General features: G+C 42.9%; 1 protein-coding gene across 2 annotated transcripts in view; it reads right to left on the bottom strand.

Annotated features, from left to right (window-relative positions):
- Window positions 1–16,304: 16,304 nt before the first annotated feature.
- Window positions 16,305–17,927, bottom strand: part of LOC311052010 (uncharacterized protein) — a 60,472-nt gene continuing 58,849 nt past the window's right edge. For both annotated transcript variants that reach the window (XM_084066764.1, XM_084066763.1), the window contains exon 8: window positions 16,305–17,630. In XM_084066764.1, the coding sequence (XP_083922890.1) occupies window positions 16,987–17,630 (644 nt within the window). In that variant the 3' untranslated portion in view covers window positions 16,305–16,986. The remainder of the gene's footprint in view (window positions 17,631–17,927) is intronic.

The following is a 17,927-nucleotide window of genomic DNA, read 5'->3' as shown; positions in this document are numbered from 1 at the left end:
GTAACCACAATCATTACCCACATAATAAACCTCTCCATCATACAGGGACGGGTCCCTAACGACTTCAAAAAAGCAAGAGTGACCCCTCTGTACAAAAAAGGAAACCAATTAGACCCTGGCAACTACCGCCCTATTTCTATTCTTAGCTCCATCTCGAAAGTCATGGAAAAAATAGTCTACGAACAGGTTGATAAGTACCTTGCCGAAAAAAATCTAATTTACAAATTCCAATCTGGTTTCAGAACAAACCACTCCACTGACACATGCCTTCTCTATTTGAACGACTCTATCAAACAAGATGTCGACAAGGGCAAATATTGCGGCATGGTCATGCTGGACCTTCAGAAGGCCTTTGACACCGTTAATCACCCAATTATGATCAATAAGCTCAAAGCAATAGGTTTTGATGACACGTCGGTGAACTGGATGAGATCCTACCTGGAAGGGAGGGAGCAAGTGGTGGAAGTAAACGGCACCCAGTCCCCTCCCCTCCAGTGACCTGTGGTGTTCCTCAAGGAAGTATACTAGGACCACTACTGTTCCTGATATATGTGAATGACATGTCTTCAGCTTGCGACTGCAAACTGTTCCTGTTCGCAGATGACTCGGCTCTGCTGGTCTCGGACAGGGACAGGCTGCAGGTTGAGAAAACTCTCAGCACTGAACTCAACAAGATCTGCATCTGGCTCTCCGACAACAAACTCTCATTACACCTGGGTAAAACTGAATCCATCCTCTTTGGGTCCAACCCTAACCTTAGCAAGGCTGAGAGTTTCACGATCAAAGTGGGTGAAAATGTTATCACAAGAAAGGAGGAAATTACCTACCTGGGTTCCATCTTGGAGGCAAACCTCTCAGGTGACAAAAACGCTGAAAAGACGATCAAAAAGGTCCACAAAATAACACGGAGGATGTGGAGGTTTGATCGTAAAGTCAGTAAGAATACTCTGAAGATTCTTGTAGGGGCCCTCATACAAGGTCATTATGATTATGCATGCACTTCATGGTATCACAACACCTCCAAGGCCTTAAAAACAAGTCTCCAAACATCCCAAAACAAACTTGTAAGGCTACTTCTTGGCCTCAATTACAAAACCCATCTAACCCATGCCCATTTTGCTAGGATTGGATGGCTTAGGGTTGAGGACAGAGTACAGCAACTTGCTATGGGCCTGGTCTTCAAGATACACCACAACATTGGGATCCCCCTGTATTTGTCAAAATACTTCCAAAATGTTAATCAAGTCCATGATCATAACACCAGAGGCAGCTCCACAAACCATGTTCAACCCAGATTTGGCACAACAAAGGGAATGAACTCGTTCTCATGCTATTCATCTAAAATGTGGAATGCCCTACCAAAAGGAGTAAAGGAGTGTAAAACCCTACTCACTTTCAAAAATGCCCTAAAGATACACCTTCAGGAGGCTGCAATTCAAAAATGGCCCCTGTCCAAGTCCTAACCTACCCCATGTCCTAACCTAACCTACCCCCTCCCCCCCCTCTCTCTTTCTTCTTTTGTACATATTTTTCACCCTTCATACCAGTAACCTGTAAACTGATTGTATGACATTCTGTATAGTAGTGTGTATATCTGTCTGTCTCTTATATGTCATCATGATTTGTGTGCATGGGGATCTCATCTTAAACAAGCTAAGTGCTTAATGAGCTATCCAGTTTAGTAGACCTTGTATTGCGAATTTGTACTTCCATGTACTGTACTGTCATGTACTGTTCTCATGTCTTACTAAATAAAGTACATCAATCAATCAATCAACCCCATTCATACTTTAAAAAAGTGAGCATTACTTCCTGTGGGACATAATTTACAGTGCAATGTACACAATGAAAACCCTGTCTAATTCAAAGTATTTTATAAATCGCCATCATTTTGGTCTGCTGCCACGGATAGGAGGTTATTATTCCATCAAGAAATAAAAAATATATAATAAACAAAGCATGCACACCCAGATCCAAGCGATCAAATGCACAGCAACATCCTATGCCTATGCTTGAACCACAATGAAATTAAAACATGCAGTCAGCACGTGGTGAATATTCTGTGTTGCTCAGTATGCAACCATCTTTCACATGAACAGCTTTGTCTCTTTCTATATCAGTCCAAAGCCCATTACAGTGTCAAAGACGCTCCAAAGTACTACTACATCATCAAATAACTCCCCTGTTCAAGGGAGAGGCTATATAATATTGGTTTGGCCTTATATGTCCCTTACCACGCGGGAGACTGGGGTTCGAATCCCGACCGGTACATTCAGAAATGTCCTCAAAGGGCCGATCTACAATCTGCACTGTATGACATAATTCTCATACTCCATTCATAATAACACAGATATGTTATTAGACACTGAGCTATCCATGTCAACACGTCTTTAAGCTATAGGAGTCTAAACAGTTATAAGTGACTACCGTTTAATCTAGTGAAGAGGCAATTCATTGACCACAGTTTTGCACAATTTTAACATCCCAGATCGATCGAAATATTAATCCACTGTGCCGACTAATACACCATGACATAGGAGTATGTGCTAAAGATGTAATCACAGGTAATCACAGGGCTATCTGCTTGATATATTATAATAAAAAGTGCATTCAGGTATTATGAATCAATGAATTGAGTGCTAGCATTTAATGTAAACATACACAACAGGACAAAGGTGAAACAGTAAGCACAGGCTAAGCGCTGCAGGGAATCGAACCCTGTTCCCAGCAGAAACCAGGTGTACCAACTACCTGTGCTTTTTTGCCATGTTGACCCCATGTGTCCATACTTGCATGAAAATGTATGAAAAGATATGAATAACCTGGCTGTATCAACACAGCTCTCCTTTGGTGTTTAGTGATTGACCTGTAATCACACTATACAATAGCACAGTGATATAGCTAGCCACTATAAACCCTATACATCAGCTATTTGAAAATAGCTGATCTACAAGCTTGTTGATCAGCTATTTTCAACAAATCAAAACACTCTAAGGAGCATGATAGTGATCAGTGAGTATGTTTATGAATCATTACATTTGTCTTACATGGACTGTTGTTAGCTTTAAGCCCAAGCTGCAGCCCAGTACACTATATATAATATATAATCCCAGATCGATCTAAAAAACGAATCCACCATATTCACCAACTCACCAGGTTATTTTAGCATAAAATCGTTGTGTATGCTGTCACAGTCAGTGAGAGAGGTCTATGCTGTCACAGTCAGTGAGACAGATAAAAATCCAGGTCTTAATGTCATCAAAAACATAAAATCTAATCGGCACCAAGAGACATGTGTGTGTGGGCCGGGGGAACAGTTAAGGTGACGGACCATTCATCCACACTCACAACATCTGAAGCTACTGGTTTGTTGTGTTGCTTGTCTAGATGTTTTAGGAGCCACAAATGGAAACAAGCACGTCTGGCTTTTCTTTCATGTTTGGCTATTTGTAAACTTGGCTCACTGGATTAAGATCCAGGTTCCTTAACAATTTTTCTTAAAGGTTTTCAATATGAATCTTATATAAATATAAATCTGTCTGGCACTACATCTTTTCATATGGGGGTCTGCGGCCAAATACATATCACTCTGGGGGTCCTTCACATGAAAATGTTTGAGTACCACTGTGATCAGCCATAGGTGAATGGGTAGAGTGACTGTCTGGTGAGCAGAAGGTCACAGGTTCAAGACCCGACTATGGCAGTGTGTCTGGGTGTCTCTAGGCCAGACACAACTGCTTCTCCATAGATATAGAAACCTAGATACCTCATTCGCCTCTGCAGTTCGTTGGAACGATCTGTTTGGTATGGTGGCCGCCATATTTCCGGGGGGGAACGGGCACTGGCCAACCACAGCGCGTCTTTTCCAGGACTTGTCCGAATCTAGTTGTCCTGCCTCTGATTGGCCTACTGACGCCCCCTTCTGTGACGCACACGCTGCCCCCCCCGGAAGCGCGTCCGCCATACAGACGCTTTCAAATCAAAGTTTTCAAATAATTGTAGTGGAGTAGAAGAAAAAGTATTGGAAATCGGAAATACTCAAGTAAAGTACAAATACCTAAGTAAATATACTTAGTTACTTTCCACCACTGATTACCAGTATTAATAGACACTAACCGCTTAAGCCCATACTTTGGCTATTTCTACAATAGCAGATCTACTTGTCCGCGGCCAACTACATAACATAGGGGGGTCCTTGATATGAAAAGGTTTGAGAACCAATACAGGACTAAACTTACAATCATTTCTACACTGTGGTATTGCTACTTTTACTTAACCCATTAAGACCGGGGAAGTATCTGAGTCGTTTTAAGATTTCTTTAGCTATTCAAAAATAGCAGATCTAAAAGCTCACCGAGTGTCGCGATATGAAAAATCGTGAAAATTTGAATATATATTTTTCAAAGGGATAATTTTGGACTCGAATCTTTCCTTCTGGGGGTCTCCATTACAACATATTTCGAGATGGGGGTCCACGGCGAAATACATATAATTTTGGGGGTCCTTGACATGTAAAAACTTGAGAACCACTGATATAGAGATACATACGTTTTTCAAAAGACTGTCAGGCTTTAGAAGACATTTGTAGAATCACCAGAAGCAAAGATTTGCACAAATGTTCACAATTTGTCAATAATAGCAGATATACCGTGCTATGAGCCTATGAGCTAAAGAATAAGGCAAAATAAATCTAAAACATTTCACAGATGCGTTCCCGGATTGAATGGGTTAAGTAAAAAAAATTATAATCTGAGTACTTCTTCCACCACTGATGATGACTGATGACAAAGCGGGGGGGGGGGGGGTGTTGAGGTGAAGTGGGTGGGCCAACGGACACGGATCAGATCGGTGGCCCTATTATGACAGCAGCTCCATCTTCGGCCTGGACCACTGTGGTCCATTAGCTAATTAAACGAGACACACACACACACACACACACACACACACACACACACACACACACACACACACATTGCGGTGAAGCTTCGGTGTGTGTCGGCTCACGGTGTGTCCCATGCTCAAGGTCAACAGCAGAGAGTCATGATTGATTGATTCCCTGGAGGATTGAATAATCAGAGCCTCATGAGAGCATCTTCTGAATATCAGGCATTCTACCATACTGGACCATTCATGAATTATACACAATGATGGCATCATCCTTAGATACAGACAGACAGACAGACAGACAGACAGACAGACAGACAGACAGTGGTCAGTGCAGTAGGCCTACAAGCTGTACGATGACGTCAGATGTAGGCGGATCCGTGGATCTCTTGTGATTGGTTTAGGGAAATTTGAATCCCCTCCCCCTGGTAATCGCAGACAATGCAGCCAATGTCAGACTGAAGCTCTCCGCAGCTTCAGGCTGATAATCAGGCTACCAATTATATGAAGTTAGGTTGAAAAATGGGTGAAGTCGTCCTTTAAGTGGAGGTGGGGGCCGCATGTGACCCGCGGGCCGCCCAGTTGCACATGCGTATGATCTAAATTGAATACCTCCCCTTTCTTATCACCTGCTGTTTTCCCAATCTGCATAATGTGCACACATGAAAACAATAAGGAATACAGACATCTTTTAGATGTCAGGCCTGGAACTTTGTCATTTTAGGGACAAAGGCCACTTGGCCTTTGGTGTGGTAAATGTTTTGAGGGCCAAATGCCAGGACAGGAAAAAAAAAAAAGTAAGGCCATGGAAATAATGAATTTCCGTGGGCTTACCCTGGACTAATCAGAGTTGCTGAACTCTTTTGAGGCTGGAGATGTGGTGGGAGATATTCAGAATGATAAAAATCACACCTGTGTGAAGGTAGCAGCGCCTTTGATACATTTTGTCATAGATATGTGTTTCAATATTAATATCTAATATATAATATCAATATTAGTTTATACCCCAGTTCAATAAGAGAGAGATCGAGTTGTTGTAAATGGGAATTTATTGAGTAGGGACTTTGACGTAAGTATTTTGGCGGTTAGACTCCGATAACATTTATCATACATATGCAACATACATAGTATGGAATATGCTTAATAGGGACAACCCCCCTGTACATAGGTATGAGAAATGAATAATGGGGAGAATCCCGGGAGTCTAGACGCTGGTGGTGGCAGTGCGGAGACCCTCCTTCCTTCTTAACTCCAGGCGCTTGAGACGGTGGAGTTTGGGGTTGGAGGTGGGTTGCTTGCTGCATGCTGGAAAGAGAATGACCAGTGAGAGGCAGTGATATTTAAAGGCGGAGTCCAACCGCCTGATTGGCTGACTGCCGATTGACTGCAGGTTGGCAGATTGGCTGCAGATTGCCGGACTGGCTGCAGATTGCCAATCTGCCAGGCTGCAGGACATAACAACTCAGTGATCTTCTTTCTTGAACTTGCGCTGTGAGCTACATTTCAATAAGAGAGAGATCGAGTTGTTGTAAATGGGAATTTATTGAGTAGGCACTTTGACGTAAGTATTTTGGCGGTTAGACTCCGATAACATTTATCATACATATGCAACATACATAGTATGGAATATGCTTAATAGGGACAACCCCCCAAAACATCTTACCGCGGCAGGTGAGACCTGAAATGAAACAGAATAACCTGTTGATTCCTGAACTTCGGGAGACCTGAACTTCGGGAATCCTGAGCGAATGTCCACTGCTGAGCAGTGCCGCACCGCTACTAGGATCGAGGACGGATCAGGATGACCAGTGCGGTATGAAAAGAACTACCTATGTTCTTGAGCCGTGATTGAGCGTTTAAGCAGAGAGTGACAACAGATTTTAAGACGGCAATGAAAGGCTAGAGGCCTTCAAGGCATCTTAATGACGTGAGAAACCACCACCACCAGCTATATGAAGCTGAAACTGTTCTTAAGCATGTCAAAGTGTTTAAGCTGATAACGGAATCAGGATAGATAAACAAGGCAATGGCATAGGCACAGAAGACCACCAATCCATGAGGAGGAGAGGTGAAATTCTTTACAACGCTGAAGAATCCCTATTGAAAAGGGATGGTCAGAATTAACTGGAGACAAGGGATACTCCGCTATAGTGATACGTGTAGCTAAACGTTAAGTTGGAGTAATTCCTGACGCCTACTGGCAGATACCCGTCGGGGGTGGGTTGCTTGTTCGCTGACTGAAAGGAGAATGAGAGGTTAGAAGCAGAGATATTTTGAACATGTAGCTTACTGATAAAGTAGAGTAATTCCTGAGAAATGACAGGTTAGATGTAGTGAGTTTGTGGATTTGAGTATTGGTTCTTTCGCTACTTTTCTAATCTCCTATATGCAGTTTTCTAAAGTTCATGTCACGCCGTGGAAGGTACGAGCATTACGCGAAGCTTCACCCAGGCTCCTGTCACGGGATTAGCGAGTCCTTAGCGCCACTGCAAACCTTTACCTGTTGACATAAACTTTATCCGGCAATGCATGAATATAAATATTTTTAACATGTCCTACTAAATTCTGCAAGGCTAAGTAGAGCGAGGCAAGGCCGAGTTTGGACCTGCCCAGTTCTCCTCAGTGGCTGGGGCAACTGATCTGAAGTTGCACATGGCCACGGACCACCGCCGTGAGCATGGAACTGCGAAGCCTGTTTTGCACGTGGAGCTACAGTACATTTCAATGAACGGGAGATCACGCCACTTTGGAACAAGGGGACAATTATTATAGAAGTGTACAAGATTCGGCGATTAGACTCGTTTGCATTTAATCGAGCAGGAAAGGAGAGGGAGCCCCAAAATAAGAGTCAGGTTGAGAGAAGCACCGTGACGATTGGATAGATGACAGGAAAGAGAAAGCTCTAAACGGCAACCGAAATGTGCGAGCAATGGAATGGCGACTAGCGGGAAAAACAAAAGGGGAGAGAGTGGATAGCATGAGATGGCCTCTGGCCATGAAAGTAGCCAGATTCTAGGCTAGGAGATGCGAGGCCGGGCAGGCAGTTGGCCGGGTAGGCGAGTGGCCGTGAAGCGCTCGAAGGCTGACCCTTCTCAGTCAGGTGAAATTCCACCACATGGGGAAGCTACTAGAGATAGCATAGGATGATCAAGTCCGGAATATCCACGGACGCAGAAATTAAGCCAGCATCGCGGCTAAAGCTACTAGGGAGCACAGCGAGACCATGCAGCGACGGTCGGAAATTTAGCCAGCATTGGGGCTAAAGCCACTAGAGATGGCATAGAAGGGGCTGGACGTACAGCGAAATTCCGCCGCATGGGGGAGAAGCTACTAAAAATAGCATAGATGTCCGACTCTAATACGGACGCAGAAATCTAGCCAGCATTGAGGCTAAGCTCCTAAGAGCGGAACGACCAAGCATTGATGGTCGGGAGGAGAAGTGTAGCCAGCATTGAGGCTAGAGCTCTTAGAGAGCAGGGAGACGACCATGCGGAGATGGACAGCAGTAGCCGGCAGAGAGGGCTCAGGCTAGGCTAGATGCGGGAGCCGGGGCATGCTCGTATAGGGCCAGCTGGGCCGGCAGAGAGGGATAAGAGGGGAGCCATGCATTGATGGTCAGCAGTAGCCGGCAGAGAGGGCTCAGGCTAGGCTAGATGAGCCAGCCGGGGCTGGCTCGAATAGGGCCAGCTGGGCCGGCAGGGAGAGGGGGGCCGGCAGAGAGAAGGATAAGAGGGGAGCTAGGAGAATGCGCGACTTTAGCATTAATGTGAAGATTAAGACGATGCAGCAATTTTTGAACAGCAACTTTAACATTAACTTGATCATGCAGGCAGCAGATGAAAGTAGCATTAGCATAAAAGTTGCGTTAGCTTGTAGCAGCAGCTGTTGACGTAGCATAGCTCAAATGCTTAGCAGACATGATAGCAGCAGTTTGAGAATGAGTAGCATTTAGCTGAAATGATTTATGATAGCAACAGTTGAGTAAGTTTAGCTTCAGATGCGATGCAGTCGGCAGCATTAGCGGACTCATGACCAACCTTGAGCTTGCAGTAATGAAACAAATATTATTAGCTGACTGTAGTAATAGCAAGGAATTTGGAAGCATGGACCTGACAGCTTAATTTTCCAAGACACGCGGAGATGGACCCCTCAATGCAAGTAGCAATACGGTCGCAGCATGAGCAGACCCAACTAACCTCATGGTAGCAACAGTTGATGTAGAATAGTTGAAATGTTTAGGACATAATAGCAGCAGCTTTAGTAAAAGTAGCATTAACTGAAGCTGTAGATGCAGTCAGCAGCAAAAGCGATTCATGACTAACCTCATGTTTGCAGCAGTAGTTCAAATAGCAGTGCAAATAGCATTTAGCTGACTTTAGCAGTAAAGCAAAGCAATTAAAGCATAAACACGACTTTTTTTTTTTTTTTTTTTTTTTTTAATAATGAGATGGTTCACTCTTCTCCATCCTTCCTAAAGCTGCCTGGTGTCAATGCAGACGCAGCATAAGCACACTCAATACTAGCCTCATGATAGCAGTTGAAGTTGTATACATGTAATGTTTACAGTCATGATAGCAGCAGACTGAATGAAAGTAGCATTAGCTGAAGCTGTAGTAGCAATGCATTAGCATTAGCTGAAACTGTAGTAGCAATGCAGTCAGCAGTGTTAGCAGACTCATGACTGACCTCATGCCGGTAGCAGTTTGATGTAGCATAGCTATGATGATTACTGTCATAATAGCAGCATTAGCTGAAGCTGTAGTAGCAAGGCAGTTTAGCAGAATTTGCTGGCTCATGACTGCAGCAGTTGACATGTAGTTGACGTGATTAGCAGTGGCCTGGGTAAAGGTACCATTAGCTGTGATGATTAGCAGTTATGTTAGCAGCAGTTTGAACAGAGTTAGCATTAGCAGTGATCATTGCAGACATGAGTTAGCATTAGCTGTAGCATCAGTAGCGAGAGCAGACACATTAGCTGAATAATTATAGCATTTGTGAAAACCTCACAACTGTTGAAAGCAGGGCTGGAATGAAGCCATTGCACCTGGAAGGAGTGAGACCAGCTTGTTGGATGGGGCTGTAGAACCAGCTGATGATTGTTGAGAGCAGCCCTAGTCATGGAAGGAGTGAGGCAAAAACTTCATCGCAAAACATCAGAACTGAACTTAACTAAGCCCGCCAAAAATGAGAAAAAGCTGATGAGCTGCCGTTTGCAGCTCTGAGTGAGTAAGCAGCGGAGCGCAGAGAGTGCACACTTTGTTTGCAAAGCTCTGAGTGTGAAGGCACAGAGAGAGCACACTTTGCTTGCTGCATGCTGGAAAGAGAATGACCAGTGAGAGGCAGTGATATTTAAAGGCGGAGTCCAACCGCCTGATTGGCTGACTGCCGATTGACTGCAGGTTGGCAGATTGGCTGCAGATTGCCGGACTGGCTGCAGATTGCCAATCTGCCAGGCTGCAGGACATAACAACTCAGTGATCTTCTTTCTTGAACTTGCGCTGTGAGCTACATTTAATAAGAATACAGAGGACGAACATAAGGAAAGGATGGACATACACCTGGACATAGACACGGACATACGTACACACAGAGAAATACTAGAGAAACAATATTAAATCTCTGTAAATTTATTTCAAGGCTTCCAGTGGCACTAAATAGTGCCATTGGAAGCGAATCACCAAATGCATTCCAAGGTAAGTGGCAAAAACTGATCTGTCATAGCTGATAGAGTGGGTACCTAAAAAATAAACTTTGTGTGTCCGTGTGTATACATCTGGTACCAGAAAGATATGTTACGAGGTTCTGACCAATCAGAACCTCGACGGGCCTGACCAATCAGAAAGTTGACGGACCTGACCAATCAGAACCTCGACGGGCCTGACCAATCAGAACGTTGACGGACCTGACCAATCAGAACCTTGGCGGGCCTGACCAATCAGAACGTTGACGGACCTGACCAATCAGAACCTCGACGGGCCTGACCAATCAGAACGTTGACGGACCTGACCAATCAGAACCTTGGCGGGCCTGACCAATCAGAACGTTGACGGACCTGACCAATCAGAACCTTGGCGAGCCTGACCAATCAGAACGTTGACGCAAAAGCCAGGTATAGAGGGCTAATATCCGCTCTATACCTAAAGGTATAGAGCGGCTAGCGCCGCTAAAAAAAAAGACATGGTTTAAATAATAAACATAATTGACAGGAAAGAGACAGGGAGAAGAGACGGTACAATCAACTGGGGTTGTGTGGGCGTCCAATGTAAAAACAATTAAGCAAATGAATTAATTAAAATGCCATGCTACACTATGTCGTCAAATATAAAAAAAACATAATGATGCTTACTATGGTGTTTACCTGTCTTCTATGGTGCTTACTATGGTGTTTACCTGTCTTCTATGGTGCTTACTAGGGTGCTTAGCTGTCATCTATGGTGCTTATATGGTGCTTACCTGGTTCTGCTCTGGCCTGTTTCTTTGCTCACATGTAACTTCAGCTTCATTATGTATTGTGTGTTGAGTACTGACATTTAATCACTTTGTATTTGCAACTGTAATAATTGTTTTTGTATGTTTTTTTTGTGTGGACCCCAGGAAGACTAAAAGCTGGTCGCTATGGCACCAGCTAATGGGGATCCTTAATAAAAATAAATATAAAAAATCAAATCAGGGAGTGTGCTCGCACAGTTTCATATCGATCGGTCCAACGGTGCCAGAGATTAGCTGCTTACAGACAGACAGACAGACAGACAGACAGACAGACAGACAGACAGACAGACAGGCGCGCACACACACACACACACACACACACACACACACACACACACACACACACACACACACACACACACACACACACACACACACACACACACACACACACACACACACACACACACACACACACACACACACACACACACACACAGGGTTTTGTTCACTCTATTAAGGCCCTTCCTCTCAGGGTGACTGTGTCTCTTCATTGTGGAGCTGGATACACTACGTCACAACACACACTGAGCTGTGACGTACACACAGCTCAGTGTGTGTTGAGCACATGGATTAAAGCTAGTTTAAATCTCACGACTGAAAATGTCCTAATGTGCGATTTGTGAAACGGTGTGAAAGGATCCCCCACACACACACACTAGCGCCGATTCCTAAACAATGAATACATTATGTACAATTAGGATGCTTTAGTAATATCGTTCCTGCTGTTCTACATACTGCCAACCATGTGAAGAAATCACAGATTCAGGCTTTAAACCTTTGCTTTTATATGAAAAATTCCGAGCCATGCTGGCTTCTATGGAATCCAAATGACTGAAATCAGTCTTGGCGACTGAGAACTTTAATCCATGTGAACAGCGGTTTCATGAATACCAATATGTCCGGGGGGTCAACAGAGAGGGGGGGGGCTGAAGAAGCGGCACCGTATTTTTTCTAAAGGAGCGAGGTCACGAACTCTATCAAGTCCCAACAATCCCCCTCTAACAACGTCCTCGTCCTACCAGCCTCAGTGAGAGAGTTGAGACGTGGGTCATAGCACTGATGCAGGTATCAGTCATGCCGTTGTATAGCATTGAATATCGTTGCTGTCGGGCAGAAACCTCTTATCTCCATATTTATTTTTCGTAAATGAATGCCCTACTTGATTATAAACTACAGCGTCACACAAAAGTATCAAAAACAGCAGATCTACGTGATAGAATCGTGGCGTGAAGCGGCGCGTTTTGAGCTTGTCGATCTGCTATTTTTTTATTTGAACCCTGAAAAGTAAGTTTTGGACATGTGAGGTTTCCACCCGACAGAGACGATATGTTCCTATAAAGCGGGGGCTCTCAAAGTGGGGTCTGAGGGGGAGGGTTTGAACACTTTACCCCATTAAGACCTGAAGCCGATTCTACAAATGTCTTCTAAATCCTAACAGTTATCTGAAAAAACGTATGTTTCTATATCAGTGGTTCTCAAACTTTTTTCATGTCAAGGACCCCCAAAATGATATGTATTTTGCCGCGGACCCCCATCTCAAAATATTTTGTTCCAGGGACCCCCCAGAAGCAAAGATTTGAGTTAAAATGCTTTGCTTTAAAACAATATATATTAAAAGATTTTCACACATTTTCACGATTTTTCAAAAATAGCAGATCTACAAGCTCATAGCGCGGCACTCGGTGCCGCGCTACGAGCTTGTATATCTGCTATTTTTGAATAGCCAAAGTGTAAAATAATTATTTTTAGCTCAAATCAAAAAGTGACACAGATGCGTTCCAGGTCTTAATGGGTTATCCCTGTTTTTATACTTTGACTATTTTCAAAACATATATACACTAATGTTCTGATATGGAGGTCAATGGCACGACATCTTTTCCAGATGTGGGGGGTCCGCAGCCAAATACATATCGATTTGGGGCTCCTTGACAGGAAAACGTTGTCTGTTGTCCCATTTAGACCTGAGGCCGATTCTAAAAACCCCTTCTAAAGCCTCTTTTTCTGAAATTCAAAAATGATTCAAAAATTACAAAAAACAATTAAAATAGAAAAGGTAGCTGTTGAACTAGACATCTTGCAGCCTTGCACCCAGCATCCCTGCAGACTGCAGCACCACCATGTGGCAGAAATTCAGTTCCTGTTAATACACCAGGGGTTCAAAAGGAAGGACCCTTACGGGTCTGTAACTCCGAGAGAGTACAAATGGAACCAAATGGACCCCTTACACACTTAACCACTTTCACACTATAATTCTAAAATAGTAGATGTACAAGCTCACAGCGTGTCGGCAATTTTTGCTACTTTTGTGATACTGTAGTATGATGAAGTAGATACAAGATACAAGGTTTCTGCTTGACAGCAACAATGTGCATACCTGCATGGAACGCATGTGTCACTTCAGATTTCTTTGGCTATTCAAAAATAGCAGATATACAAGCTCATAGTGCGGCACCGAGTGCCGTGCTATGAGCTTGTAGATCTGCTATTTTTGAAAAATCTTTTTTTTTTTTTTTTTCAAAAAACATTTTTAAGAATCGCCTCAGGCCTCAATGGGTTAAAACAAATCATACTGGATGGCTGGATGTTAACCCACCATCCATTAAAGCTGCACTATGTAACTCTCCTCTTCTTCTACCCCGGATTTAGTCTCGCGTTACCAGACTGTTGCCTCCCACAATTTACAAATGTTTCCTGCATACAGTCTGGGACTCGGAAGCTCTGATAATAGAGCACCGAAGTCTGACGTAATTTACACATCCTTGGCTTGTCTACTTGGTTCGCGGTGTTCCACCCCCATTCTGAATCCCATAGACGTCTTTAATATTGCGTCAAATAAGAACTGTGTTCCAAAAATAAATAAGTGACCCCGGCGGTTTGACTCTTATGGATATGAAGCATCAACTGACGGTGAGAAAACGATCATGATACTTCCGCCGAATTAGTTACATTTTCACCAGAAACATACTGTATCAAATATAAGTGACTGACTATCATAAACGATACAGAACCTCCTCCCTGACAATATCGCCGAGACAGTTTGTTTATTTATGGACCATAATTCTTATATGAGACGATTCTATGATGACCCAATGTTATTCTCCATAGCGAAATTACTTTACGAACCTGGGGATGAACGAGTGACGTCAGGACTTCGGTGGTCTATGTGTAAGGGGAAAGCGGATGCCCCTCCCCTACCCAATTCCGTTTTAGCATTGTGCAGTGGCGCAAAGGAGTCCGACTGGAATCAACGAATCTCATAAACATCGTTTATGTCTACTAGTGTCTTCTTTCACAGTTTTTTCGGCGTTAATTCCATGATACCTTTCTCAGTTTTCTGTGATAAACAATCCTCGCACAAATAACATGAATCTACCGCTCCTATGACTCTATGCTTCCGCCTCGGTTCTGTTTCCACTGGGACTACAGGTCCACGGGCACCGCGTCGTGATTGGTCGAATGTCTTTCCGGTCTGAACAACTTCCGTTAAACAGCTTTCGGGAAGCGGAGTTCCAGACTCTATATAGCATTCAGAGATTGTGGAATAGTTGTCTGGTGACGCGAGACTACCCCGGATTTTAACCCGGTTTCCTGCGCTAGTGCTGACATTTTAACCTGCCTGCTTGCTCAGGGGACACATTGAATCTTGACAATTCCTGTCAGATCCTGTGTCTATGGTGAGACATGACCTTTGACACGATCTAAATGTCTCAAAAGAAGAGCAGGGAGACACAATACAATCACCTCAATTGTGTAAGTTATATTGTATTAACATACTCTACCATACACATATTGGACAAAATTACATTGTATTCATGAGAAAAAAAGTTACAGTGCCGCTTTAATACTTCGTAATTAACAGTTGAAGAGATCAAAAATGGGAAAGAATCAATTATAAATGGAACAGAGAAAAAATAATTTTAAGAGTGTAATGTAGCGTATGAACACTCTCTTCCTCACATTTGTGTTGCTTTTTCATGACTTTACTTTGTAGATTTAGATTAATATTATAAAACATACAGACCTATTTTATACTTTGTCTATTAAAAAAAATGTACAAGCTGAAGCTTTTAAATCTGCTATTTTAAAAAAAACGTTCGACACGTTTTAAAACAAAATTGAATACTTTTACTTCGGTACTGATGCCAACTTTTTGTACTTTTAGTCAAGTAAAAGTTTGACAGGACAAGACAGGACTTTTACTTAAAACATCTAATGAATACACAGCATTTCACACAGCATTTTCAGTGACAACTTGTTCAAGTGATGATGATAACTTATAATGTAAAAACGTGCAATACGTTAATACAAAAAGTCCATCATGGGTGAATGTATGACTGAGCGCTCAAACACATGGACACAGTTTCCATATAGGAAAGAATGACACGGTGTTGAGATTGGGTGCATCCACACTCCACACATAAGATGCAAGTCATCGGAAGTCCCATCCACTCCCATGTTATGGGAAAAAAACGGAAAGACCGCCCCGATGCACGTCCGAAGCGCATATCCGGGTTCCGCTTTTCATTGAGTAGCGGCCAGAGATGTCCGGAACCGGAACTAAGGGCTCGCGACAGCTAGCGTCAACTTGCATCTCATGTGTGGATGCACCCATAGTCATGTCGAGATTGTCAAATTGTGCAGTTCCCCTCTGCTTTACTACTTCCACTTTAACCCATTAAGAACCCTGAGGCGATTCTTTAAAATGTTTTCAAAATCCTAACAGTTTTTTGAAAAAGAATCTTCAAGATTTTTCAAAAATAGCAGATCTACAAGCTCAAAAATGTTCAAGATTTTTTCATAAATAGCAGATCTACAAGCTCGTAGCGCGGCACTCGGTGCCGCGCTATGAGCTTGTATATCTGCTATTTTTGAATAGCCAAAGAAATCAAAAGTGACACAGATGCGTTCCAGGTCTTAAAGGGTTAAAGCCGCAATGACATTTTCGGTCATTTTAATTTGAAGTTTCGGTCTGAAACAAAGTCAGATACATATTTTAGTGTGCTGATTAAGTTTAAAATGAGTAATAAACCGTCTGGATGTCATCTCAAAACGGAGTAGTTCTGTAATTAAAATCACGTGTGTTTGGAGGAACGTGAGCTATGGGAATCAAACAGGTAGAAAATCAAGATTCATTTATATTCATAAAGGTCTAGCTATGACATCACGCAGTACTTTTGCATTCACAGTAAGTAATTAAGATTTAGGGACTTTTGATATGAAAATACATAAAAATTGTTTCAAAATGTATTTTTCTTTGACATCTATTGTGTCCATATTATGACAACGGATATGCTCTAAATGTGTAATACCTTTATTACTTTCAATAACTTTTGACAAGTCGGAGCATTTAGAATTCCCCCCCCCCCCCCCCCCCACGTTACTGTTTTCTTACTTCCTTGTCCAAAAAGACAATACATAATATAACATAATAATCCAAACAAACAAAAATATATACATGATATCAAACTAGGTATAGACATCAGGACATGAGAGAAAATAAACATCAAAAAAAAAATAGGAAAAAAAAGGTTTTAACCACTTGAACCCCAGCATGCCTATTCTGAGGGGAACATTTGCCAAAGAATAGCAGATCTACAAGCTCAAAACGCGTTAAGCTTGCAGATCTTCTATTTTTGGTAAAGCCATAAGCTTTTTCCCAAAATGTTGCTTTGAGTGGTTTATCATGTTACCTCTCTGGGTAAAGCGTTTCTGACAAAATGGACAACTATAGGGTTTTTCCCCTGTGTGAGTCCTTTCATGTAATTTAGCATTGCCCTTTTGACGAAAGCGTTTGTCACAAAATCTACAACCAAAGGGTTTCTCCCCCGTGTGACACATCAAGTGCATCCTCAGATTCGCATTTGCAGCAAACTTCATGCCACAGAATGTACAAAAAAAGCCATTAGGAGCCATTGCCCCTTCTATCACCCCTATGTTAGTCGTTGTGAACGGAGTTTGCGTTGATGATTTCATCAGGTCGCGGGACAGCACCTGCTCCGTGCTGTCCCACGATCCTTGCATTTTAGCTTTTTTCCTAGGCTTTCGTACCGGCAGATCTTCGAACATCTCCTCCCAGTCATCACTGTCTACGGTGTCAGAATCGGAATCAGAACAGTATGAGAGAGGGGCGAGGTCTCTGAGGGCCAGTTGTGATGTTCCACAGCCCTCCTGGACCAGGCTGGAGTTCGAGTTCCTCTCCTGCTGTCCTCCAGGCCAGACCGGCTCCGCTTTACACACGGGAAGGCGCGGCGAGCCTAGGCAAAAAGATTACAACGGGAGATAAAAACATGACAAACATGTTCGAACCTGACGTTTTCCCATGCAGTGGTTTACGCCGTGTTTTGCAGCTGTGGTAGTTGAAGGGAACCAATCGGTGTTGATTTTGACAGCAACTTTTGATATAGTTTTAGTCGTAGTCTTTTGAATAAAATTCCATTTAGTTTTAGTCATATTTATATGACTAAAATATATATATATATATATTAGAGGTGGGCATAGATTAATTGTTTTAATCTAGATTAATCTATCTGCAATCCTGGAGTTAATCTAGA

This window comes from Gymnoscopelus microlampas, assembly GCF_963454915.1.
Source record: "Gymnoscopelus microlampas genome assembly, chromosome: 9".
Taxonomy (NCBI): Eukaryota; Metazoa; Chordata; class Actinopteri; order Myctophiformes; family Myctophidae; genus Gymnoscopelus; species Gymnoscopelus microlampas.
The sequence above is the reverse complement of the archived record's forward strand: the minus strand, read 5'-3'. Positions and strand labels throughout refer to the sequence as shown.